Source organism: Pseudophryne corroboree, chromosome 4, assembly GCF_028390025.1.
Source record: "Pseudophryne corroboree isolate aPseCor3 chromosome 4, aPseCor3.hap2, whole genome shotgun sequence".
Taxonomy (NCBI): Eukaryota; Metazoa; Chordata; class Amphibia; order Anura; family Myobatrachidae; genus Pseudophryne; species Pseudophryne corroboree.
This window is the reverse complement of record NC_086447.1, coordinates 688,706,875-688,733,337: the sequence shown is the minus strand read 5'-3', so window position 1 is coordinate 688,733,337 and position 26,463 is coordinate 688,706,875. Positions and strand designations below refer to the sequence as shown.

Sequence of the window (26,463 nt, the reverse complement as noted above, 5' to 3'; positions counted from 1 at the left end):
GTATTTCACCAGAAATGCGGACAACATTTGTCAAGCCGTGTGTTCCCTTTGTCAAGCTGTAATAAGTAGGGGTAAGGACGTTAACCACCTCGGAACATCCTCCCTTATACGTCACCTGCAGCGGATTCATAATAAGTCAGTGACAAGTTCAAAAACTTTGGCCGACAGCGGAAGCAGTCCACTGACCAGTAAATCCCTTCCTCTTGTAACCAAGCTCACGCAAACCACCCCACCAACTCCCTCAGTGTCAATTTCCTCCTTCCCCAGGAATGCCAATAGTCCTGCAGGCCATGTCACTGGCAATTCTGACGAGTCCTCTCCTGCCTGGGATTCCTCCGATGCATCCTTGCGTGTAACGCCTACTGCTGCTGGCGCTGCTGTTGTTGCTGCTGGGAGTCGATGGTCATCCCAGAGGGGAAGTCGTAAGCCCACTTGTACTACTTCCAGTAAGCAATTGACTGTCCAACAGTCCTTTGCGAGGAAGATGAAATATCACAGCAGTCATCCTGCTGCAAAGCGGATAACTGAGGCCTTGACAACTTTGTTGGTGTTAGACGTGCGTCCGGTATCCGCCGTTAGTTCACAGGGAACTAGACAATTTATTGAGGCAGTGTGCCCCCGTTACCAAATACCATCTAGGTTCCACTTCTCTAGGCAGGCGATACCGAGAATGTACACGGACGTCAGAAAAAGACTCACCAGTGTCCTAAAAAATGCAGTTGTACCCAATGTCTACTTAACCACGGACATGTGGACAAGTGGAGCAGGGCAGGGTCAGGACTATATGACTGTGACAGCCCACTGGGTAGATGTATGGACTCCCGCCGCAAGAACAGCAGCGGCGGCACCAGTAGCAGCATCTCGCAAACGCCAACTCTTTCCTAGGCAGGCTACGCTTTGTATCACCGCTTTCCAGAATACGCACACAGCTGAAAACCTCTTACGGCAACTGAGGAAGATCATCGCGGAATGGCTTACCCCAATTGGACTCTCCTGTGGATTTGTGGCATCGGACAACGCCAGCAATATTGTGTGTGCATTAAATATGGGCAAATTCCAGCACGTCCCATGTTTTGCACATACCTTGAATTTGGTGGTGCAGAATTTTTTAAAAAACGACAGGGGCGTGCAAGAGATGCTGTCGGTGGCCAGAAGAATTGCGGGACACTTTCGGCGTACAGGCACCACGTACAGAAGACTGGAGCACCACCAAAAACTACTGAACCTGCCCTGCCATCATCTGAAGCAAGAAGTGGTAACGAGGTGGAATTCAACCCTCTATATGCTTCAGAGGTTGGAGGAGCAGCAAAAGGCCATTCAAGCCTATACAATTGAGCACGATATAGGAGGTGGAATGCACCTGTCTCAAGTGCAGTGGAGAATGATTTCAACGTTGTGCAAGGTTCTGATGCCCTTTGAACTTGCCACACGTGAAGTCAGTTCAGACACTGCCAGCCTGAGTCAGGTCATTCCCCTCATCAGGCTTTTGCAGAAGAAGCTGGAGACATTGAAGGAGGAGCTAACACGGAGCGATTCCGCTAGGCATGTGGGACTTGTGGATGGAGCCCTTAATTCGCTTAACAAGGATTCACGGGTGGTCAATCTGTTGAAATCAGAGCACTACATTTTGGCCACCGTGCTCGATCCTAGATTTAAAACCTACCTTGGATCTCTCTTTCCGGCAGACACAAGTCTGCTGGGGTTGAAAGACCTGCTGGTGAGAAAATTGTCAAGTCAAGCGGAACGCGACCTGTCAACATCTCCTCCTTCACATTCTCCCGCAACTGGGGGTGCGAGGAAAAGGCTCAGAATTCCGAGCCCACCCGCTGGCGGTGATGCAGGGCAGTCTGGAGCGACTGCTGATGCTGACATCTGGTCCGGACTGAAGGACCTGACAACGATTACGGACATGTCGTCTACTGTCACTGCATATGATTCTCTCGCCATTGAAAGAATGGTGGAGGATTATATGAGTGACCGCATCCAAGTAGGCACGTCACACAGTCCGTACTTATACTGGCAGGAAAAAGAGGCAATTTGGAGGCCCTTGCACAAACTGGCTTTATTCTACCTAAGTTGCCCTCCCACAAGTGTGTACTCCGAAAGAGTGTTTAGTGCCGCCGCTCACCTTGTCAGCAATCGGCGTACGAGGTTACATCCAGAAAATGTGGAGAAGATGATGTTCATTAAAATGAATTATAATCAATTCCTCCGCGGAGACATTGACCAGCAGCAATTGCCTCCACAAAGTACACAGGGAGCTGAGATGGTGGATTCCAGTGGGGACGAATTGATAATCTGTGAGGAGGGGGATGTACACGGTGATATATCGGAGGATGATGATGAGGTGGACATCTTGCCTCTGTAGAGCCAGTTTGTGCAAGGAGAGATTAATTGCTTCTTTTTTGGGGGGGGTCCAAACCAACCCGTCATATCAGTCACAGTCGTGTGGCAGACCCTGTCACTGAAATGATGGGTTGGTTAAAGTGTGCATGTCCTGTTTATACAACATAAGGGTGGGTGGGAGGGCCCAAGGACAATTCCATCTTGCACCTCTTTTTTCTTTTTTTTTTCTTTGCGTCATGTGCTGTTTGGGGAGGGTTTTTTGGAAGGGCCATCCTGCGTGACACTGCAGTGCCACTCCTAGATGGGCCCGGTGTTTGTGTCGGCCACTAGGGTCGCTTATCTTACTCACACAGTCAGCTACCTCATTGCGCCTCTTTTTTTCTTTGCGTCATGTGCTGTTTGGGGAGGGTTTTTTGGAAGGGCCATCCTGCGTGACACTGCAGTGCCACTCCTAGATGGGCCCGGTGTTTGTGTCGGCCACTAGGGTCGCTTATCTTACTCACACAGTCAGCTACCTCATTGCGCCTCTTTTTTTCTTTGCGTCATGTGCTGTTTGGGGAGGGTTTTTTGGAAGGGCCATCCTGCGTGACACTGCAGTGCCACTCCTAGATGGGCCCGGTGTTTGTGTCGGCCACTAGGGTCGCTTATCTTACTCACACAGTCAGCTACCTCATTGCGCCTCTTTTTTTCTTTGCGTCATGTGCTGTTTGGGGAGGGTTTTTTGGAAGGGCCATCCTGCGTGACACTGCAGTGCCACTCCTAGATGGGCCCGGTGTTTGTGTCGGCCACTAGGGTCGCTTATCTTACTCACACAGTCAGCTACCTCATTGCGCCTCTTTTTTTCTTTGCGTCATGTGCTGTTTGGGGAGGGTTTTTTGGAAGGGCCATCCTGCGTGACACTGCAGTGCCACTCCTAGATGGGCCCGGTGTTTGTGTCGGCCACTAGGGTCGCTTATCTTACTCACACAGTCAGCTACCTCATTGCGCCTCTTTTTTTCTTTGCGTCATGTGCTGTTTGGGGAGGGTTTTTTGGAAGGGACATCCTGCGTGACACTGCAGTGCCACTCCTAGATGGGCCCGGTGTTTGTGTCGGCCACTAGGGTCGCTTATCTTACTCACACAGTCAGCTACCTCATTGCGCCTCTTTTTTTCTTTGCGTCATGTGCTGTTTGGGGAGGGTTTTTTGGAAGGGACATCCTGCGTGACACTGCAGTGCCACTCCTAGATGGGCCCGGTGTTTGTGTCGGCCACTAGGGTCGCTTATCTTACTCACACAGTCAGCTACCTCATTGCGCCTCTTTTTTTCTTTGCGTCATGTGCTGTTTGGGGAGGGTTTTTTGGAAGGGACATCCTGCGTGACACTGCAGTGCCACTCCTAGATGGGCCCGGTGTTTGTGTCGGCCACTAGGGTCGCTTATCTTACTCACACAGTCAGCTACCTCATTGCGCCTCTTTTTTTCTTTGCGTCATGTGCTGTTTGGGGAGGGTTTTTTGGAAGGGACATCCTGCGTGACACTGCAGTGCCACTCCTAGATGGGCCCGGTGTTTGTGTCGGCCACTAGGGTCGCTTATCTTACTCACACAGTCAGCTACCTCATTGCGCCTCTTTTTTTTTTTGCGTCATGTGCTGTTTGGGGAGGGTTTTTTGGAAGGGACATCCTGCGTGACACTGCAGTGCCACTCCTAGATGGGCCCGGTGTTTGTGTCGGCCACTAGGGTCGCTTATCTTACTCACACAGTCAGCTACCTCATTGCGCCTCTTTTTTTCTTTGCGTCATGTGCTGTTTGGGGAGGGTTTTTTGGAAGGGCCATCCTGCGTGACACTGCAGTGCCACTCCTAGATGGGCCCGGTGTTTGTGTCGGCCACTAGGGTCGCTTATCTTACTCACACAGTCAGCTACCTCATTGCGCCTCTTTTTTTCTTTGCGTCATGTGCTGTTTGGGGAGGGTTTTTTGGAAGGGACATCCTGCGTGACACTGCAGTGCCACTCCTAGATGGGCCCGGTGTTTGTGTCGGCCACTAGGGTCGCTTATCTTACTCACACAGCGACCTCGGTGCAAATTTTAGGACTAAAAATAATATTGTGAGGTGTGAGGTATTCAGAATAGACTGAAAATGAGTGTAAATTATGGTTTTTGAGGTTAATAATACTTTGGGATCAAAATGACCCCCAAATTCTATGATTTAAGCTGTTTTTTAGGGTTTTTTGAAAAAAACACCCGAATCCAAAACACACCCGAATCCGACAAAAAAAATTCGGTGAGGTTTTGCCAAAACGCGGTCGAACCCAAAACACGGCCGCGGAACCGAACCCAAAACCAAAACACAAAACCCGAAAAATTTCCGGCGCTCATCTCTACATAATAGTAGTGCCCCTTACACATATTGCCTACAGAAGTGATACTTATACAGATAATGTCCACAAAAGTGCCCCTTATATACATAATGCCCCAGTAGGAGCACCCCTTATATACATAATGACCACTGTGGTGCCCCTTATACAAATATCTGCTTCTGTCACTCCAGCAGGTCACCACCTTTGTCCCTCCAGCAGCTCCATTCCCTGTGTCCCCCAAAGCTTCCCTGCCTCTCTGTGTCCTTCCAGCCACCTTTTGGCTTGTCTTCATCATTCATGGAGCATGCTCCTCTTCATGGCTCTTCACTTCAGCGGTGGTGATGGACTGACATCACATACATAGTGGGCCACAGGTGGAGGAAGACCAAGTAGCCACCAGAACTTGTGGAAGGGGGAGGTGGCTATAGCTCATCAGTGACACTAGCACAGCCTGCATCATCTTTTATGTGAGTGATGGAGCAGGCTTTTCTACTGGAATTACTCTGCAGGGCTGTGGAGGAGCTGGAGCTAGTCCCCCCCACTTTAACCTATATATATTTTGTATGGTTGACCAGAGCTCCAGTCAAGGGCATAGCTACCATCTGTGCAGGGAGTGCAGCTGCTATGGGGCCCAGAGATAAGATGAGTTACACATTTGTCACCATTGGGTGGTCCATAGTGGCACATACAAACTTTTGGCTTGAGGCCTAAAATACTGTATATCTAGTTATGCCCTTGGACCTGTTCTTTGTGATGATGTTTAAAATGAACTGGAGGGCATTATAATGTTACATAATACTGTATGAACTTGGGCACTGTAATGTGTGCACAGTATGACGTTCAGGCACTATAGTGTGGGACATAGGCACCGATTCCGTGGGTGCTCCCGAGCCCGAGCACCCAGAGACAATGAGTAGCACTCACGGAACCAGCCACTGCCCCAGTACAGTTACTGCTAGCCAACGCAGCCCCCACAGTGGATTGAGACAAGTTGGGGGCTGCAGAAGCACTTCCGTACATTGCAGAGTAAAAAAACCCACCAAAAATGGCCACCGCCAAGGAGGAGACAGACGCTAGAGGTCACATTTGAGCTCTAGCACCTGTCTCCCCGGCGGCGGGCATTTGAAGGTTTTGTTTTTACACTGCAAAGTACGGAAGCGCTTCTGCAGCCCCCAGCGCATCTCAATCCACTGCAGGGGCTAGCAGTATACATACTGATGCATGCACCCACCCTCCCATACTTTACTGGGGCAGCGGCCAGGAGAACCCTGGCAATGCACAGGAGACACCTGGCAACATGCAGGAGACAACTGGCAATGCACAGGAAACCCCTGGCAATGTGCAGGAGACCCCTCGCAACATGGAGACCCCTGACAACGTGCATGAAACCCCTGGCAATGCGCAGGAGACCCGTAGCAACAGGCAGGTAATTTAAAAGTAATTAGAAGTCTTAGTGTGTCGCATCATTTGTAAGGGGCATTATTATGTGTGGGGCATAAAATTATGTCAGGGCCATAACTGTGTGTGGCATAATATGTAATTGACGTTACAGTGTGTGACATAACGCACAATGGGTGTTACAGGGTGTAGCATAACATGTAATAGACATTACGGTGTGTGGCATAATGGGTAATAGACATTACGGTGTGTGGCATATTGCGTAATAGACATAATGGTGTGTGGCATACAGTGTGTTGCATAATGTGTAATGGGCATTACGGTGTGTTGCATAATGTGTAATGGGCATTACGATGTGTGGCATAATGTGTAACAGGTATTATGGTGTGTGGCATATAGCATAATAGACATTACGGTGTGTGGCATATTGCATAATGGACATTATGGTGTGTTGCATAATGTGTAATTGGCATTACAGTGTGTGGCATATTGTGTAATGGGCGTTACAGTGTGTTGCATAATGCGTAACGGGCATTACGGTGTGTGGCATATTGCGTAATAGAAATTACAGTGTGTGGCATATTGCGTAATGGGTATTACGGTGTGTGCTTAATGTGTAATGGGCATTACGCTGTGTTGCATAATGTGTAATCGGCATTACAGTGTGTGGCATATTGCGTAGTAGACATTTATGGTGTGTTGCATAATGTGTAATGGGAATTACAGTGTGTTGCATAATGTGTAATGGGCATTACGGTGTGTTGCATAATGGGCATTATGGTGTGTTGCATAATGTGTAATAGGCATTAGTAACTGCCGCGGCCGCCTGTTCATCCTCGCTGCTGCCTCCCGCCAAGCACCAGCAAAAACATAAATCGGCACCTATGGGGTGGGATAATATAAACTAGGGACACTGTAAGGTGACATATGAACTGTGTCATAATATAAATTGGAGGTACTGTGTTGCATAATGTGTACTGGCAGCCCTATATACCACTGCTTGATGGTGGGAGGTAGCCCTTAGTAGTTATTGACAGCGAAAGGGCAGGAATGCTTTTACTGCAAGTGTTGAATGTTTTGACATTCCCAGGCCATTTTAACCCCACTGAGTGTGCTTGATATGTACGGTGGCCCAGTTATGCAACATTTATTCACTCTGAATCCACTGATCATAATAATTGGAGTGTAGGGGAGCTGAGCAGCTGTCACAGTAGCTGGGACTTCATTCTCTCTGGACCCCAAATAAATGGACCGTTACTATTTCTAGTAAAGTAAATGGGATGCAGTTATGTGACCGGCGGTTGCCGGTCAGGAGATCGCCGGACACGTTACCTTCCCTTACATCCCGCCCCTTCACAATCCCGATGGTTGGCATGCCAACTAACAGGACTACTCCCGCTTGTGGGTGTCCACAACACCCATAGAGTGGGAATAGAACCTGTGGCGACCCCCTTCCCACACACACACAGACACACACACACACACACACACACACAGTCATCCTGGCCGCCGGCAAAACGATACACACCCAGGTAAACATACTGTTCATGGTACACAATTATTTGTTTCAGTTGTAGAATACATGCAACAATATTTTGTGTGGCCAATATACAGTGTATGTGTAAATATACTGTATATTTTTATTTATTTTATTATTTGTGGGGAACAGGGATTTTGTGTTGGAAAGGACAGGCTGGGGGGGGTGGAACAGGCTTTGTGTGTATGTATGTACTGTATGTGTGTGGTGTGTGTAGGGACAGGGGAAACAGGCTGTGTGTGTGTAGGGAGGGGGGGAGGCTTTGTGTGTCTGTGGTGACATGGGTATGTTGCTGGGATTAGTTCCGTGCACAGACTGGGTTGCTCACATTGGAGGCTATGCTCAGGCGGGTGATCTGCATGTCTGTGGACACTCTGTCCTTGTGCATTTGGCTGCACGATGTGCACTGGGAAGGGCTTTGTTGTCGACGTTGGAGGGTTGGCTGCGCGGGGGGGGGATGCGGGGAGGGACGCTGGTCATCCAGCTCAGGGGATCCCGCCAGTGGCGGTTTTAGGTGCGGTTAGCAGGGCAGGCGCTCAGGGCACTGTGGCCTGAGGCTGCAGTCACCCCACCAGCGCCATCAGCACTCGTCTGCTGCCTGCACCGCAATACCCCCCACCACTTCCTGATGCCAGCCAGCCGACCCCTGTCCTGGCCACTTCACACTGCCCGCACCTCACCGCTTCCTCCTGCCGGCTACCCCCTCTCCTAGACGCTTCCTGACGGCCACCTCCTGCCACTACTTACTCCCCTTCAGCTTCACGCTGGGCGGAAGTATGAGCAGAGCATAGAGCCACGGGACCACAGGCGCCAGATGGTGAGTGACGGCTAGCTGGTGCAATTTGCATAATGGGCTACCTGACACAATGTGTATAAGGGGCTACCTGGTGAATGTTTATAAGAAGCTACCTGGCGCAATGTATCTATAAGGGGCTACCTGGCGCAATTTGTATAAGGGGCTACCTGGCACAGTGTGTAAAATGGGCTACCTGGCACAGTGTGTATAAAGGGCAACCTAGCGCAGTGTATAAAAGGGGCTACCTGGCGCAGTTTGTATAACGGGCTCTACCTGGTGCAGTGTGTAAAAGAGGCTACCTGGCGCAGTTTGTATAATGGGCTGTACCTGGCACAGATTGTATATCTGGCTCTATCAGACGCAGTGTGTATATCTGGCTCTACCTGGCGCAACATGTATAAAAGGGGCTCTACCTATCATAACGTGAATAAAAGGGGCTTCATGAAGATGGCCCAGGAGATCGTGACTGAGCTATCTAGCTGCTGCTTATAGCTAAGGGAAGCCGGGATAAATAGCTGCTGCACAGACAGACGCACACACCTCCAACCAACCGTTAGTTATACCACCCGTCAACCGGCATGTAACATTAGCAAGGCACCACAATACCGCAAGCCCACACTCAAAGCCAGACGCCTAGCTATTATCTCAAGGACAGTGCTATACAAGTGTTCCCCTAGTGTACTACTTACCACTGGTGCTCCCCACACCCATATCTGTCTTCATACACTTCCCTCACACATCCACCCTGAATACTGTCAAATATTTCATGTTGTATGTGTTGTACACACATTACATTCTACACACTTCTATTAGACACTAGCCAGCACCTATATCACCAACCTTAATAGGTTTTTAGATTGTTTTGAAACTCACTTCTGGAGCAAAACATCGATTGAACTGTATAGATCTTTTACTAATAAATTATACCAGCATATATATATATATATATATATATATAGAGAGAGAGAGAGAGAGAGATAGATAGATATATAGAAAGAAAGAAATAGAGCTATAGACATATATAGATATATGGGATGTAATTATGTGACCGTCGGTCACAATACCTCCCCCTGCATCCCGAAGCCTGACAATCCCGACAGTTGGCATGTCGACTAAAAGGGACTATTCCCACTCGTGGGTATCCACGACACCCATAGAGTGGAACTAGAACCTGTGGTGAGCGTAGCCGGGATCCCGTCTGCCGGTAACACATACCCAACCCTATTATATATAGAGAGAGAAAGATAGATAGATATAGAAGAAAGAATGTAAATGTAATAACACCAGAAACAGTATAACCTGGATCACATGCTGTAGTAACGGTTGTCAATGCTTCGGTCCCCTTCCAGACCAATTTCAAGACCACCAACAATTACAGCAGCCGCTCTCAAGCCAAAAGAACCTGCAGTTACTTGTTGGCTTGAGACTGGCTGCTGTAATTATTGACTCAAGGGACAATGTGTGGTGGGCCCTGCGTGACACAACCCCTAGTCACAATCCTGCTGTTGCTGGTCACTCCCCCTGTGATGGTACACAATTGGCCCTTCATAAATTTCAGCCCCAGGCCCATGTGGTCCTTTATATGGCACTGGCTAGTATAATGATGTAATATAAGCAGTGTTCTCTGACTGTGAATGTGTGTGTGGAATGTGCAGCAGTGCACATGTAAACACTTCCCTCTAAGTGCCTCATACATAAAGGAAGTGCCTGTGAAAGCTCATTACTCCATTCAGTTACCGTGCAGGAAGATGTCTGGTTCTGAAGGGCAAAGCAAATCTAAACGGGAGATATTCCTGGAGGAAATGAAAAGAGTAGCTGAAGAGGCCAGTAAGAAGACTCCAGAGGAACTCAAATTTAATTATAAGGGGATTCTGTACCCGACCCTTCTCTGTAGTGAGGCCACATTCCAAGCCTTAGAGCCCTTTGAAGCCAGAGAAGATGATGTGCTGATTGTAACTTATCCAAAATGTGGTAAGTGGGGAAATCGTTACATTTGCTAAGGGGCATATTATTAACATTTGTTTTACTAAAATAATGTGAAAAAGGGTGTTTTCACACCATGATCACTTTATTTTAGTATCACCTGAATGTATTAAATGGCTCCAAACCCTTTATTTCACTTTACTTTCCCCTTTTATTTAAGTAAGCAAGATCACATTTCTCAAATTCATAATGGGAAATGTGATCTGACCAGTTTTACAAAACAAAAATTGTAAACACAGCAGTGCGCCCTGTGATAATTACGCCAGCTCACTGCAGATTGTTTACTTCTGTACAGCTACACAGAGAAAGCTATACAGGTAGCAGGCAGTGTGATCGGCTCTGTGTGTCCGATGGACATACAAGCTGATCACTGTGTAAAAAAGAAAAAGTAAAAAAAAAACAAAAAAACATACCAACCCAGGGACCGGTGATCGGGGCTCTGGTGCGGGCTGCTGGTCATTGGGGCTCCCTGATGCTCCAGTGTCATCCAGTGCAGTAAAGTGATGCTGCAAAGCTCACTTTACAGCTCCAGAGGTCACAGCAAGCAGGGAGCCCCGATCAACGATCCTCGGGTGTTGGTGAGTATGATCATCGGAGGGATCCGCAGAGCGGAGGGGGGCAGGTAGTCATTACAAGGGTCAACCCAGCGGTGGTAGCGGCGATGTCGGGCAAAAATACCCCGATAATTCTGTGGAGTGGCTCACAAGCTCTGTCCCTGCATGCGATAATTGATACATCCATGCGATGTAGTCAATTATGCAGTGCTAGTTGGGTTGAGTTTATCACTTGTCATCCCCAGATGCGGATGGTGATAGTAGGCCCCTGTTTCAAGTGGTTAGTTTAAAAAAAAAATGTGTCTTGTATTCTCCAGCAGTTTCATATATACCGTGGTGGTCATTCCGAGTTGATCACTGCCAGCAACTTTTAGCTGCTGCTGCGATCAATAGTCCACGCCTATGGGGGAGTGTATTTTAGCTTAGCAGGGCTGCGATCGCTTGTGCAGCCCTGCTAAGCTAAAAAAAATTTCAAGCAGAAGTAGACTAGCCCTGGACATACTTACCCCGTGCGATGGATCCAGCAATAATGGGCCAGGCTTTGATGTCACTCCTCTCCGCCCTCCGTTGTCCTGGACACGCCTGCGTTTTACTCACCACTCCCCGAAAACGGTCTCCAACGGTCCGGATCCGCCCTGCCACGCCTCCTTCCTGTCAATCTTCTTAGTGGTTGCCTCTGCGACCGCTTTCGTCGGTAGCTGTGACATAACCTGGTGACCTCTGTCGCCGGGCAACGTCGCGCATGTGCACAGTGGCTGCCGTGCATGCGCATTCCGCACCCGTTCGCACCGCAGCGAAAAAACGCTGCGTGCGGACGGGTCGGAATGACCCCCTATATACGTAGTGAGAATGTCCAGCACTCCTACAATAAATTCAATGTGCTGGGGTGCCTGGCTTAAAGAATGACACAAGTAAAGTACAGGTAGTCGGTACTCCACAGACTTTCAATAAATAGAACACAACACAGGGTTGTACTTCCGACATTTCATTAATTGCTACATTTTTTTCAAGGAATAAACAACAATATCACATTACTCACCAAAATAGTGCCACACCATAAGTGCTCCCACCCGCGGCCAGCTCTGGTTAATGGCGCGTGACGTCATCTACTATGTGCACCGCAGAACTGACGCTTCAATGCTCACCGCCTAGGGTCTGGTTGCCAAGTGCCCATCACCATAGTGACAGCTACAAACATACGGTGGCATCCTGTATGAAATATAATACATAAATAAAGGTAGACTGCCAAGCCCTTAATGTGAAGTGCATGTAAATATCCATTGAAAAATACATAATGATATAAATGCAGAATCAGATATATAGCCATACTGACTAATATAGAGATTAAAAGATATCAAGGGGAAAGATTGTACTTGACACAAAAAGGAAGTCCGTTATCAAAGAAGCAGTTCAAAGACAAGTATTCATTAAGCCCACATGGCTGAAGAGTCTGCAACGTGTGTATCCACTTTGCTTTTTTTCTAAGGAGAATGTTACCTCTATTTCCTACCCTGATAGAGGCCGGCACATGGTCTATCATTTTGTACTATAGGCTTGCCAAATTATGGCCCATCTGTTTAAAGTGCCTGGCTACTGGCTGATCTTCGTCTAGCACATGACGTATTGACATCCTATGAGTTGCCATGCACTCTTTAAATTGGCAAATGGTTTTGCCCACATAAAGAGATCCACAGGGGCATTTGATGTAATAAATTACATATTGTTTGTGATGTAAAAGCCAGGGGGTACTGAGTTTTATACTTTTTTACCAGATGGTGTGAAAAAACAATCTCCTATATCAAGATAACAACACAGCCTAAACATCTATAATTGCCTGGTTTTCTACTCCAAAAAATGGACTGGTGGATCAGGCTTGAGATTAGTCACATCGTTGTGAACCACCATATTTTTAAGGTTCTTACCCCTTCTGTGCCCAACTATCAATTTTTTATCTGTCAAGGCTGGTAGAGAGGGATCAGTATTTATTAGCGGACAGAATGTTGTGGCTACATTATCGATCTCTTTGCTAGCAGTGGAGAAATCTGTAACCAAAATCATTGAATTTGGGACTTCTTTTTTAGTAGTTACTTTAAATTCAGAATCTCATTTCTAGGTATCTCTAAAACCTTAGCTCGGATTCTTCTCAATGTAACTGGATTGTAGCCCCTGGCGATAAACTTAAGCATGACAATGTTAATTTGTGACTTTGCTTCTACGGTGTTACTGCAGATCCTCAAGACTCTCTGAAATTGGGAGTATGGCAGTTCTCATTTTAATGAACCAGGATGATGGCTATTGACGGCAAGAAGTGTATTTCGGTCCGTATCCTTGTGGTATACAGTGGTACATAACTGATCATTAGCCAAGGATATTGATACATCCAGATAGTGTATCCTGGAGTTACTGACAGTGTAGGTAAACACCGTCAGTACACTCATCGGCTAAATTGATCTCTTCCATCATAGATGTAAATTGTGTCTCGGTACCTTTCCATAAGATGAAGATATCATCTATGTACCGTAAATAACACCTGTGTCTCGATATGTCTAAATTGGTGAAAAACAAATCCTGCTCTAGGGCAAACATGAATGCATTTGCAAAGCTCGGGGCCACACAAGATCCCATGGCACATCCAAGTCTTTGAATATAGAATTTCCCGTCGAACAGGAAATAGTTCTGAATAAGGGTTAATTCAAGAAGAGATAGGAAAAAATCAATGTCTGGACCCTCATACCTATGGTTACTGGTTAAGAGATGTTTTGTAGCTGCCAGCCCTCTCCCATGAGGGATACTGATGCACAGGATTACCACCTCAATTGTTCCCATCCAATGATCGCCTTGAAGAGGAAGAAGTTCCTGGAGTTTAATAATAAAGGTTGTGGTATCCTTTAGGAACGTTTGTTCACCCTGGACCACTGGTTGTAGATAAAAGTCCAGAAATTTTGAAACCTTGTAATACATAAGAGTTTCTGGACGAAATGATTGGCCTACCATGGGGGGAACAGAATCTTTATGTAGCTTGGGTAACGTGTAAAGCAAAGGTACCTTTGGGAATTCCGTTATCAAGCTGTCGCACACCTTCTGTGTAGTGATGGTATTCATTACAGCAGACTGTAACAGCTCGTCGAGCTCCTTTTTATACATAAGAGTTGGATCCTGTTGTAAAAGGCCATATACGTTCTGGTCTTCCAGCTGACGGTATATCACTGCTTTGTATGCCGACACATCGTGTATGCCGATGCCGCCGCCTTTGTCCGCTGATCTGATAGTAATATCTTTGCATTTAGCCAAATATTCCAGAGCTATTCTTTCTCCATTTGTCAAATTTCTGCCAGAAGTATCCTTTCTTTTTGAACAATTTTCAATAGTTTTGTTGATATGTTGAGTATAACTTTTGATAGTTACATTTACATTTATATTTGTTGAAGGTGGATCAAAACTAGATTTTTTTCAAACATGGTAACTCTTTAGTATGCAAGGTTGGTTCAGTCTCAAATTGTTCTTAAAGCTGCAGATTTCTATCAGGGAAGTTGGTGGGCACAAAAGAAAGGCCCTTTATTTAAAACAACCAACTCATCAGATGACAAGGGCTGTGATGGCAAATTAAAGACTATGTTTTCCTTTGGATGGTCTTTTTTATTTGCCTCGCCCACTGGCCTCCGTCTTCTTGTAAAACGTCTCCTCGAGGCCCTGCTTTCACCCTCGTGGTCACCCCTAAAGGGGGCTTTTGTGACTGTGAAGAAGTTTGTTCAGAGGAGATGTCACTGTCACTTCTAGATAAAGCACCTTTACTAGAGACGTGTGTCAAATTGGTGCTTTTGTTCTGTTTCCTGGGCTTTCTTGGAAGGGATCTGAAACTACGTTGCTTGTTGTTAACCCATGCATAGACTCTGTGTTCCTCATAGTCACGATCCACAATAGATCTCTTCTTCTCTTTGAAGGCAATGATATCTGCTTTGTACTTATCTACTTGTGTAGCCAGCTGTTCTAGCCATAGGGTTTCAGAATCTTGTTTTAAGATGTTCAAGTTATCTTTCTCAAAGTTCACTATGTGCTCCCGTGTAGTTTTTAACTCTTGCTGACTCCTCAATATCCAAAATAATTAAATCATAAGAACAATTTTCAGGACTGCAGCCCACTGTTTGCAAAACTCCAAATTAAAGCGTCCAGTGGTGGGTATGTTGTGAATCCTGAATCCCCTGGGGATTCTTTTATCCCTGTAATAGTCAGGAAGACTTACTCCATGTAGGAAATAGTCTATTTCCCTTTTGTGCAGTTTAAGCAATTGCTGAAACACTTGTTTTGCAGACATAGATGCTTCACTGGCTTGATCCATCTTCTCCTTAAATAAGATTCCATCTGCATCGGAATCTGAGTAGCTGAGGTTTTCACCTGCTAACAGGCTGATGCTTGCAAAACCACTCACTTCATTCATTTCAGGCTGCATCGCCATAATGACTGACAAGGTCAAAACAACAGGTACTGTAGAATAAATGCCTTGAATCCTGATGGCGCAGAAAAACTCCACTCTGGTGCCTTGACTACATCAAAAGATCATGATATAGATATATATATATATATATATATATATATATATATATATAGTGGGAATGTCCAGCTCTCATACAGTAAATCCGATGTGCTGGGGTGTCCAGCTTGGAGGATGACACAAGAAAAGTATATGCACTCCACAGACTTTCAATAAATAGAACACAACACAGGGTTGTACTTCCGACGTTTGGTTTCATGTATTGCTACATTTTTTTCAAGGAATAAAGGGTATATACACAGAGTGTGTGTGTGTGTGTGTGTGTGTGTGTGTGTGTGTGTGTATATATATATATATATATATATATATATACACAATATCCCAGCTGATCCTGCACTCACATCTTCAATAATTCAACGTGGCGGGTGCTCCCAATAGACCAAAATAGGTCTACTTGAAATAGCCAAATTTCCACTCGGTGGAGAGTGCACTCACGCAGATATATGGAACAGTTTGTGCATAAAAGAACAATGTTTATTGGTCATCAAAAGAGCCTTGGGGTCGACGTTTCGGTTCAATAATTAACCTTTCTCAAGACCGGCATTAGTACTTAGTCAAACCAACATCGAATTAGAAAGTATTGCTACAACGTCTATAATAAAAACAAAAACACATATTAAGAGACTTCGCCTCCCAGGCCTTATCACAATCTTAGTAAATAGATCATCTCAAAAGATGAATGGGACAAAATTTTAGAATAGTGCCAACACAAGTGTAGATACCCATCACCCTTTACAGCAATTTCCACAGGGTGATAATATACAAAAAGCTCAAACACTTCCATCACCTGTGATGTTACCTAAACAAACCCCAAAAACATCTCACTGACCTGATACTAATTCCACCATAATATATATGGGTGATGAATATAAATTCCTCTCCAGCATAATCACATGTGTGAAAATAAGTCAGAAGAATCTAGGACAACAAATTCACATCATCCCTAGTGCAGAGCCGGCCCTAACCAACATGATGCCCTAGGCAAAATTTTGGCTGGTGCCCCCTAGCACCACCGCTGGTTCCGCCTCTGACCTTGTACCTCTTTCCCAGCAACACCACCCCTCATCCATAGCAGTCCTTATTTTGGTGTTTGTACCCCCTATATTTTAAATAGGAACAGTTGGCACATTTGGCGCACAGCCCAAAAAGGGATGTGTTTTTGCTGGCAAGGGGCATGGCCACACAATAGTAACCCCAATTCCAATTACGCCACACAGTACTGCAACTTTAATCACATTTGATCATGCGATAGTGTCCATAATTCATATTACATCCCACAGTAGTATCACTTTACCTTATAAACGTTACTCCTCACAATAGAGTCCCTTATTCACATTACATCACACTGAATTGCTCCTTATTCACATTACACCACACCCTAGTGCCCTTTCTATATGCAATGCCACATAGTAAAGCACCTTATACACATAATGCCACACAGTAATGCCCCTTACACATATGAGACACATTATTAATGTCCTTATAAACATAATGCGCCTTACACATTTTGACAACCTTTATTAATGCCCTTTTACACATAATGTCCCTTACACATATGCTGCACATTATTAATGCCCTTATACACACAATGACACATATAGTGCCCCTACACATTTGCTGCACATTATTAGTGCCCCTATACACATAATGACACACAAACAGTAGTACCCTGTTACACATATGCCGCACATTATTAATGCCCTTATACACATAATGACACACATAGTGCCCCTTACACATATGTTGCACATTATTAATGCATTTTTACATGACACACATAATGCTCCTTATACATATTCCAAACACTACTGCACAACCAACCCACTCACATGCACACAGCACTCACACTGCCACTAACACTGTGACCTCTGCCTCTGCTTGGATACAGATGTGTCCTCATAAATCTTGCCTCAATGCTAACGTCGGGCACATATTTTTTTTTCATGAAAATGCATCTTATTTGCATTGCTATGTGGCTAGGATGCACAAGCAGCTTCTGCTGATTAAAATGATATGCAGCATGCCTATATACTGTGTGAGACTGTGGCTGTATCTGCATATGAAATGCTACACACAGAATATAGGCATGCTGCATATCATTTTAATCAGCAGAAGCTGATGATGCCCCTAGGCATATCAAATGCCCTAGGCAATTGCCTAGTTTGCCTATGCCTATGGCCGGCTCTGCCTAGTGGTAAAAATATCCACTAAGGGGATATAGGCAAAATATATAACAGGTGAGGGTAACCCAGAGCCGGCCCTAACCAATATGATGCCCTAGGCAAGATTTTGGCTGGTGCCCCCTAGCACCACCGCTAGTTTTGCAAGAGATACCTGGCATGAGGCAGCTCTGCTAACGTCGGACGCCTTTTGTTTATGAAAATGCATCTTCTTTGCATTATTGTGTGGCTAAGATGCACAAGCAGCTTCTGCTGATTAAAATGATAAACAGCATGCCTATATACTGTGTGCGGCTGTATCTGCATACGAAATGCTACATTACAGTGATTTCCAGGAATACACAGAATATAGGCATGCCACATATCATTTTAATCAGCAGAAGCTGCTGGTGCCCCTAAGCATACCAAATGCCCTAGGCATTTGCCTAGTTTGCCTATGCCTAAAGCCGGCTCTGGGGTAACCTTAGACATCAAAAAGAAAAAGAGAAAAGGACTGTATTTGTCGATGCACAGGAAGAAGGGTGACCTGATTATCACAATCTTCTGGAGAATTATTAAAATTTAACTTTTATTAGTGTCAAATTAAAATAGTGTGATGATAACTGACACACAAACTACGAGTATAGACGAAACATAAAGGTTAAAATCAAGACGTATACAACATATACCACAAGTGCAATGAAATAATAAGTGTGATTAAAGATTAAAATATGTGTCCGCGTGTCTGTTCTTATATCCAATTATATAATATTGCTCACAATATTTACTCAGTCTGATAATAGTTGTCAGCAATTGGTCTTCATATGTTCACATGACCATTTGTCAGTATTTATAATATCTGGAGTATCCCACTCCTATGTGTATAATTGTAGCTGACAATATGATTCCAATGGTGTCTATAATATTCACACTGTGTATATCTTATATTCTAGGCTTGGTGGTCTGTCTTATTCCCCACTTCAATATAGTGTTTTAATCACACTTAAATGGATCACACTCAGTCTGTACACTTATATATACTAATATGCAACTTTGTCAAGATGGAGTATCATTCATTACATATATATAGTTTGTTCAGTAGTGGATGCATCTTTCCTGAGCCTTCTAAAGAGCATTCATTGGGAATACAGATTGGGTTTTTCTGCCTAAAAATTAACACATTTAATATCCTGGTTGGTACTTATGTGTAGATTATTGTTGTAAACAGTATAAATAGGTTACAGTGTACCAATATCTCTATGTGGTTGTATTACGTGCACTCTTGATTTTAATGAGACTCTCTGTAGTCATGTAAGATAATTAGATCAGGAGACATGCCATTCCTATAGTGAGAGTGAGTACTTTCCTCACACTTCAATATAGGTATTATAAATGTGCAGCAGTATACTGTGTTGCAGTACCCCTCTTAAAGGTGACACCTCCTATATTGACAGACTAAATGTATCTGAATTAGATAGGGATAGTTATGTCCCCCGTCAATTATAGAGGGCCAGCTGGTTATTAATAATAAATTAGGTAATGGTGGTTTATATTCCTACCACTCAAGGTGTATATATGTTGAATTAGCTAAGCTAATTGGTAATCAAAAAGTACGGGTTCTGAGATGTTTATTATAGTATCAATATACCTGCTGCATAAGTTAATACTGCAGCACTTTATCCATTGGCATTCATTGAGTTGTATCATAAGTGTTTCCACATGCCTATTGAATTATAAATGACCACACACTTATAATTAGAACCTTGCTAGCTTAATTGCTACCTCTGGAGACAAAGATGTACTTTATTATCTGTGCTGATAATTCTCAAACAGCATAGATTATAGGGTATGTTTCTTATAGTATTTATGTATCTGCCGGGTTCTGAGGTGTTTATTATAGTATCAATATACCTGCTGCTTAAGTTAATACTGCAGCACTTTATCCATTGGCATTCATTGAGTTGTATCATAAGTGTTTCCACATGCCTTTTAAATTATAAATGACCACACACTTATAATTAGAACCTTGCTAGCTTAATTGCTACCTCTGGAGACAAAGATGTGCTTTATTATCTGTGCTGATAATTCTCAAACAGCATAGATTATAGGGTATGTTTCTTATAGTATTTCTGTATCTGCTGCACAGATTGAAACTGTAACGTTTATTCTATTGGCATTAGTTAAATTGTATCATGCATATCTCCTCCTGACTAACAGGTGGCTTGGAGAATCAACTGTGAAACATTGTTGCGTTTCTATCTGTATAAGCCACAACACTGTCAATTACTGCTTTCTCACTGACATAGTTAGACTGACTGTGTCTGCTAGCCTAACACAATTTATCCGTCTACCTGCTATTTAGTGCTGTGGATACCATCGGAATCTAACTAATCACATAATCAGAACTAGTTATACATTAAATTGGTAAACCAATTTAATGTATAACTAGTTCTGATTATGTGATTAGTTAGATTCCGATGGTATCCACAGCACTAAATAGCAGGTAGACGGATAAATTGTGTTAGGCTAGCAGACACAGTCAGTCTAACTATGTCAGTGAGAAAGCAGTAATTGACAGTGTTGTGGCTTATACAGATAGAAACGCAACAATGTTTCACAGTTGATTCTCCAAGCCACCTGTTAGTCAGGAGGAGATATGCATGATACAATTTAACTAATGCCAATAGAATAAACGTTACAGTTTCAATCTGTGCAGCAGATACAGAAATACTATAAGAAACATACCCTATAATCTATGCTGTTTGAGAATTATCAGCACAGATAATAAAGCACATCTTTGTCTCCAGAGGTAGCAATTAAGCTAGCAAGGTTCTAATTATAAGTGTGTGGTCATTTATAATTTAAAAGGCATGTGGAAACACTTATGATACAACTCAATGAATGCCAATGGATAAAGTGCTGCAGTATTAACTTAAGCAGCAGGTATATTGATACTATAATAAACACCTCAGAACCCGGCAGATACATAAATACTATAAGAAACATACCCTATAATCTATGCTGTTTGAGAATTATCAGCACAGATAATAAAGTACATCTTTGTCTCCAGAGGTAGCAATTAAGCTAGCAAGGTTCTAATTATAAGTGTGTGGTCATTTATAATTCAATAGGCATGTGGAAACACTTATGATACAACTCAATGAATGCCAATGGATAAAGTGCTGCAGTATTAACTTATGCAGCAGGTATATTGATACTATAATAAACATCTCAGAACCCGTACTTTTTGATTACCAATTAGCTTAGCTAATTCAACATATATACACCTTGAGTGGTAGGAATATAAACCACCATTACCTAATTTATTATTAATAACCAGCTGGCCCTCTATAATTGACGGGGGACATAACTATCCCTATCTAATTCAGATACATTTAGTCTGTCAATATAGGAGGTGTCACCCTTAAGAGGGGTACTGCAACACAGTATACTGCTGCACATTTATAATACCTATATTGAAGTGTGAGGAAAGTACTCACTCTCACTATAGGAATGGCATGTCTCCTGATCTAATTATCTTACATGACTACAGAGAGTCTCATTAAAATCAAGAGCGCACGTAATACAACCACATAGAGATATTGGTACACTGTAACCTATTTATACTGTTTACAACAATAATCTACACATAAGTACCAACCAGGATATTGAATGTGTTAATTTTTAGGCAGAAAAACCCAATCTGTATTCCCAATGAATGCTCTTTAGAAGGCTCAGGAAAGATGCATCCACTACTGAACAAACTATATATATGTAATGAATGATACTCCATCTTGACAAAGTTGCATATTAGTATATATAAGTGTACAGACTGAGTGTGATCCATTTAAGTGTGATTAAAACACTATATTGAAGTGGGGAATAAGACAGACCACCAAGCCTAGAATATAAGATATACACAGTGTGAATATTATAGACACCATTGGAATCATATTGTCAGCTACAATTATACACATAGGAGTGGGATACTCCAGATATTATAAATACTGACAAATGGTCATGTGAACATATGAAGACCAATTGCTGACAACTATTATCAGACTGAGTAAATATTGTGAGCAATATTATATAATTGGATATAAGAACAGACACGCGGACACATATTTTAATCTTTAATCACACTTATTATTTCATTGCACTTGTGGTATATGTTGTATACGTCTTGATTTTAACCTTTATGTTTCGTCTATACTCGTAGTTTGTGTGTCAGTTATCATCACACTATTTTAATTTGACACTAATAAAAGTTAAATTTTAATAATTCTCCAGAAGATTGTGATAATCAGGTCACCCTTCTTCCTGTGCATCGACAAATACAGTCCTTTTCTCTTTTTCTTTTTGCTGACTAACCTTAGCTGTAGTCGATAGCACCCCCACAAATAATTGTGAATACTTGAATGCAATAGGGGTTATTTTGGAGCTGTATATAGTTCCAAATCTGATATAATACAATTGTGTGTGTGCAGATACAATCCCACTTTGCTGTAACCTTAGACATACCTGCTAAAATAGACACTGCTGCTAGGATGCAGCTGCAGGGGCACGTGGATACATGGGATGCTACAACAAAAGCAAATATAAAAACTAATAATTCATAGTTCAAGAGACAAGCAACAAAGGTGCATAGACACTACTATGTAACTTACATGTGTTCTGATATCCAGGTCATATCCAGGTAATGGGGATTTTGTGTAATTGAGTCAAAAAATCACCAGTATCTCTCAAATAACTATCCGTTTTAACCACCTGTGGCTGCAGAATACTGTCAATCAGTATTGCCAGAGGTTGGAGCAGTGACCCCTCGGCTGCGATGATAGGTCTGCCTAAAGTGTTATGGATTTTTGGTAGAGTATACAGGATAGGACACTTTAGTTATTTGAGAGATACTGGTGATTTTTTGACTCAGTTACACAATATCCCCATTAATGACAGAGGGGCTTTTATGGCCACCATCGATGTCTGCTCTCTATATACAGTAATTCCGCATCAGGCAGGGCTTGATACTATTAAGAAATGTCTTCTGAGTGTCAGCGATTTAGAATTTCCCATCGAATTCATACTAGAAATCACAGAACTGGTATTGAAATAATAAGAATTTACTTACCGATAATTCTATTTCTCGTAGTCCGTAGTGGATGCTGGGAACTCCGTAAAGACCATGGGGAATAGCGGCTCCGCAGGAGACTGGGCACAAAAAGAAAGCTTTAGGACTACCTGGTGTGCACTGGCTCCTCCCCCTATGACCCTCCTCCAAGCCTCAGTTAGGATACTGTGCCCGGACGAGCGTACACAATAAGGAAGGATTTTTGAATCCCGGGTAAGACTCATACCAGCCACACCAATCACACCGGCGCCCAGCATCCACTACGGACTACGAGAAATAGAATTATCGGTAAGTAAATTCTTATTTTCTCTGACGTCCTAGTGGATGCTGGGAACTCCGTAAGGACCATGGGGATTATACCAAAGCTCCCAAACGGGCAGGAGAGTGCGGATGACTCTGCATCACCGAATGAGAAAACTCAAGGTCCTCCTCAGCCAGAGTGTCAAATTTGTAAAATTTTACAAAAGGTATTTGACCCTGACCAAGTAGCAGCTCGGCAAAGTTGTAAAGCCGAGACCCCTCGGGCAGCCGCCCAGGATGAGCCCACCTTCCTTGTGGAGTGGGCTTTTACAGATTTTGGCTGTGGCAGGCCTGCCACAGAATGCGCAAGCTGAATTGTATTACAAATCCAGCGAGCAATAGTCTGCTTAGAAGCAGGAGCACCCAGCTTGTTGGGTGCGTACAGGATAAACAGCGAGTCAGATTTTCTGACTCCAGCCGTCCTGGAAATATATATTTTCAGGGCCCTGACAACGTCTAGCAACTTGGAGTCCTCCAAGTCCCTAGTAGCCGCAGGCACCACAATAGGCTAGTTCAGGTGAAACGCTGACACCACCTTAGGGAGAAACTGAGGACGAGTCCTCAATTCCGTCCTGTCCGAACGGAAAATCAGATAAGGGCTTTTACAGGATAAAGCCGCCAATTCCGACACGCGCCTGGCCGAAGCCAGGGCCAACAGCATGACCACTTTCCACGTGAGATATTTTAAATCCACAGATTTAAGTGGTTCAAACCAATGTGATTTTAGGAACCCCAAAACTACATTGAGATCCCAAGGTGCCACTGGAGGCACAAAAGGAGGCTGTATATGCAGCACCCCCTTGACAAACGTCTGAACTTCAGGAACTGAAGCCAGTTCTTTCTGGAAGAAAATCGACAGGGCCGAAATCTGAACCTTAATGGATCCCAATTTGAGGCCCAAAGACACTCCTGTTTGCAGGAAATGCAGGAATCGACCCAGTTGAAATTCCTCCGTCGGGGCCTTCCTGGCCTCGCACCACGCAACATATTTTCGCCAAATGCGGAGATAATGCTTTGCGGTTACATCCTTTCTGGCTTTTATCAAAGTAGGGATGACTTCTTCTGGAATGCCTTTTTCCTTCAGGATCCGGTGTTCAACCGCCATGCCGTCAAACGCAGCCGCGGTAAGTCTTGGAACAGACAGGGTCCCTGCTGGAGCAGGTCCCTTCTTAGAGGTAGAGGCCATTGACCTGGCGCAATAACTTTTTAGTTTTTTGTTGAGGCGGGACGCCATCATGTCCACCTTTGGTTTTTCCCAACGGCTTACAATCATGTGGAAAACCTCCGGGTGACGTCCCCACTCTCCCGGGTGGAGGTCGTGTCTGCTGAGGAAGTCTGCTTCCCAGTTGTCCACTCCCGGAATAAACACTGCTGACAGTGCTATCACATGATTTTCCGCCCATCGGAGAATCCTTGCAGCTTCTGCCATTGCCCTCCTGCTTCTTGTGCCGCCCTGTCTGTTTACGTGGGCGACCGCCGTGATGTTGTCCGACTGGATCAACACCGGCTGGTCCTGAAGCAGAGGTCTCGCTTGGCTTAGGGCATTGTAAATGGCCCTTAGCTCCAGGATATTTATGTGAAGTGAGGTCTCCAGGTTTGACCACACTCCCTGGAAATTCTTCCCTGTGTGACTGCTCCCCAGCCTCGAAGGCTGGCATCCGTGGTCACCAGGACCCAGTCCTGAATGCCGAATCTGCGGCCCTCTAAAAGATGGGCACTCTGCAACCACCATAGGAGAGACACCCTTGTCCTTGGTGACAGGGTTATCCTCTGATGCATCTGAAGATGCGATCCGGACCATTTGTCCAGCAGGTCCCACTGGAAAGTTCTTGCGTGGAATCTGCCGAATGGAATTGCTTCGTAAGAAGCCACCATTTTTCCCAGGACCCTTGTGCATTGATGCACCGATACTTGACCTGGTTTTAGGAGGTTTCTGACTAGATCGGATAACTCCCTGGCTTTCTCCTCCGGGAGAAATACCTTTTTCTGGACTGTGTCCAGAATCATCCCTAGGAACAGAAGACGTGTCGTCGGGATCAGCTGCGATTTTGGAATATTGAGAATCCAACCGTGCTGTCCTAACACTTCTTGAGATAGTGCTACCCCGACTACCAACTGTTCCCTGGATCTCGCCCTTATCAGGAGATCGTCCAAGTACGGGATAATTAAAACTCCCTTCCTTCGAAGGAGTATCATCATTTCGGCCATTACCTTGGTAAAGACCCGCGGTGCCGTGGACAATCCAAACGGCAGCGTTTGGAACTAATAGTGGCAGTTCTGTACCACAAACCTGAGGTACCCTTGGTGAGAAGGGTAAATTGGGACATGCAGGTAAGCATCCTTGATGTCCAGAGACACCATATAATCCCCTTCCTCCAGGCTCGAGATAACCGCTCTGAGTGACTCCATCTTGAATTTGAACTTCTTTATGTAAGCGTTCAATGACTTTAGATTTAAAATGGGTCTCACCGAGCCGTCCGGCTTCGGTACCACAAACATTGTGGAATAATACCCCTTTCCTTGTTGCAGGAGGGGTACCTTGATTATCACCTGCTGGGAATACAGCTTGTGGATAGCTTCTAATACCGCCTCCCTGTCGGAAGGAGTCGTCGGTAAGGCAGACTTTAGGAAACGGCGAGGGGGAGACGTCTCGAATTCCAATTTGTACCCCTGAGATACTACCTGAAGGATCCAGGGATCTACTTGTGAGCGAGCCCACTGTGCGCTGAAATTCTTGAGACAGGCCCCCACCGTACCTGAGTCCGCCTGTAGAGCCCCAGCGTCATGCCGAGGACTTGGCGGAAGCGGGGGAGGACTTCTGTTCCTGGGAACTGGCTGTTTGCTGCAGCCTTTTTCCTCTCCCTCTGCCACGGGGCAGAAAAGAGGAGCCTTTTGCCCGCTTGCCCTTATGGGGCCGAAAGGACTGCGCATGATAATACGATGTCTTCTTTTGCTGAGAGGCGACCTGGGGTAAAAACGTGGATTTCCCAGCAGTTGCCGTGGAAACCAGGTCCGACAGACCTACCCCAAATAACTCCTCCCCTTTATAAGGCAATACTTCCATATGCCTTTTAGAATCGGCATCACCTGACCACTGCCGAGTCCATAACCCCCTTCTGGCGGAAATGGACATAGCACTTACTCGTGATGCCAGTCGGCAAATATCCCTCTGTGCATCACGCATGTATAAAAATGCATCTTTTAAATGCTCTACAGTCAGTAATATACTGTCCCTATCCAGGGTATCAATATTGTCTGTCAGGGAGTCTGACCAAGCCACCCCAGCACTGCACATCCAGGCTGAGGCGATTGCTGGTCGCAGTATAACACCAGTGTGTGTGTATATACACTTCAGGATAGTCTCCTGCTTTCTGTCAGCA

The 26,463-nt window shown here is 44.6% G+C and overlaps 1 protein-coding gene across 1 annotated transcript in view; it reads left to right on the top strand.

Moving 5' to 3' along the window:
* Positions 1 to 10,107: 10,107 nt before the first annotated feature.
* The window catches only part of LOC134910167 (sulfotransferase 6B1-like), a 144,207-nt gene continuing 127,851 nt past the window's right edge, over positions 10,108 to 26,463 (top strand). Inside the window, exon 1 of the mRNA XM_063917893.1 lies at positions 10,108 to 10,384. Within this exon, the coding sequence (XP_063773963.1) occupies positions 10,162 to 10,384 (223 nt within the window). The 5' untranslated portion in view covers positions 10,108 to 10,161. The remainder of the gene's footprint in view (positions 10,385 to 26,463) is intronic.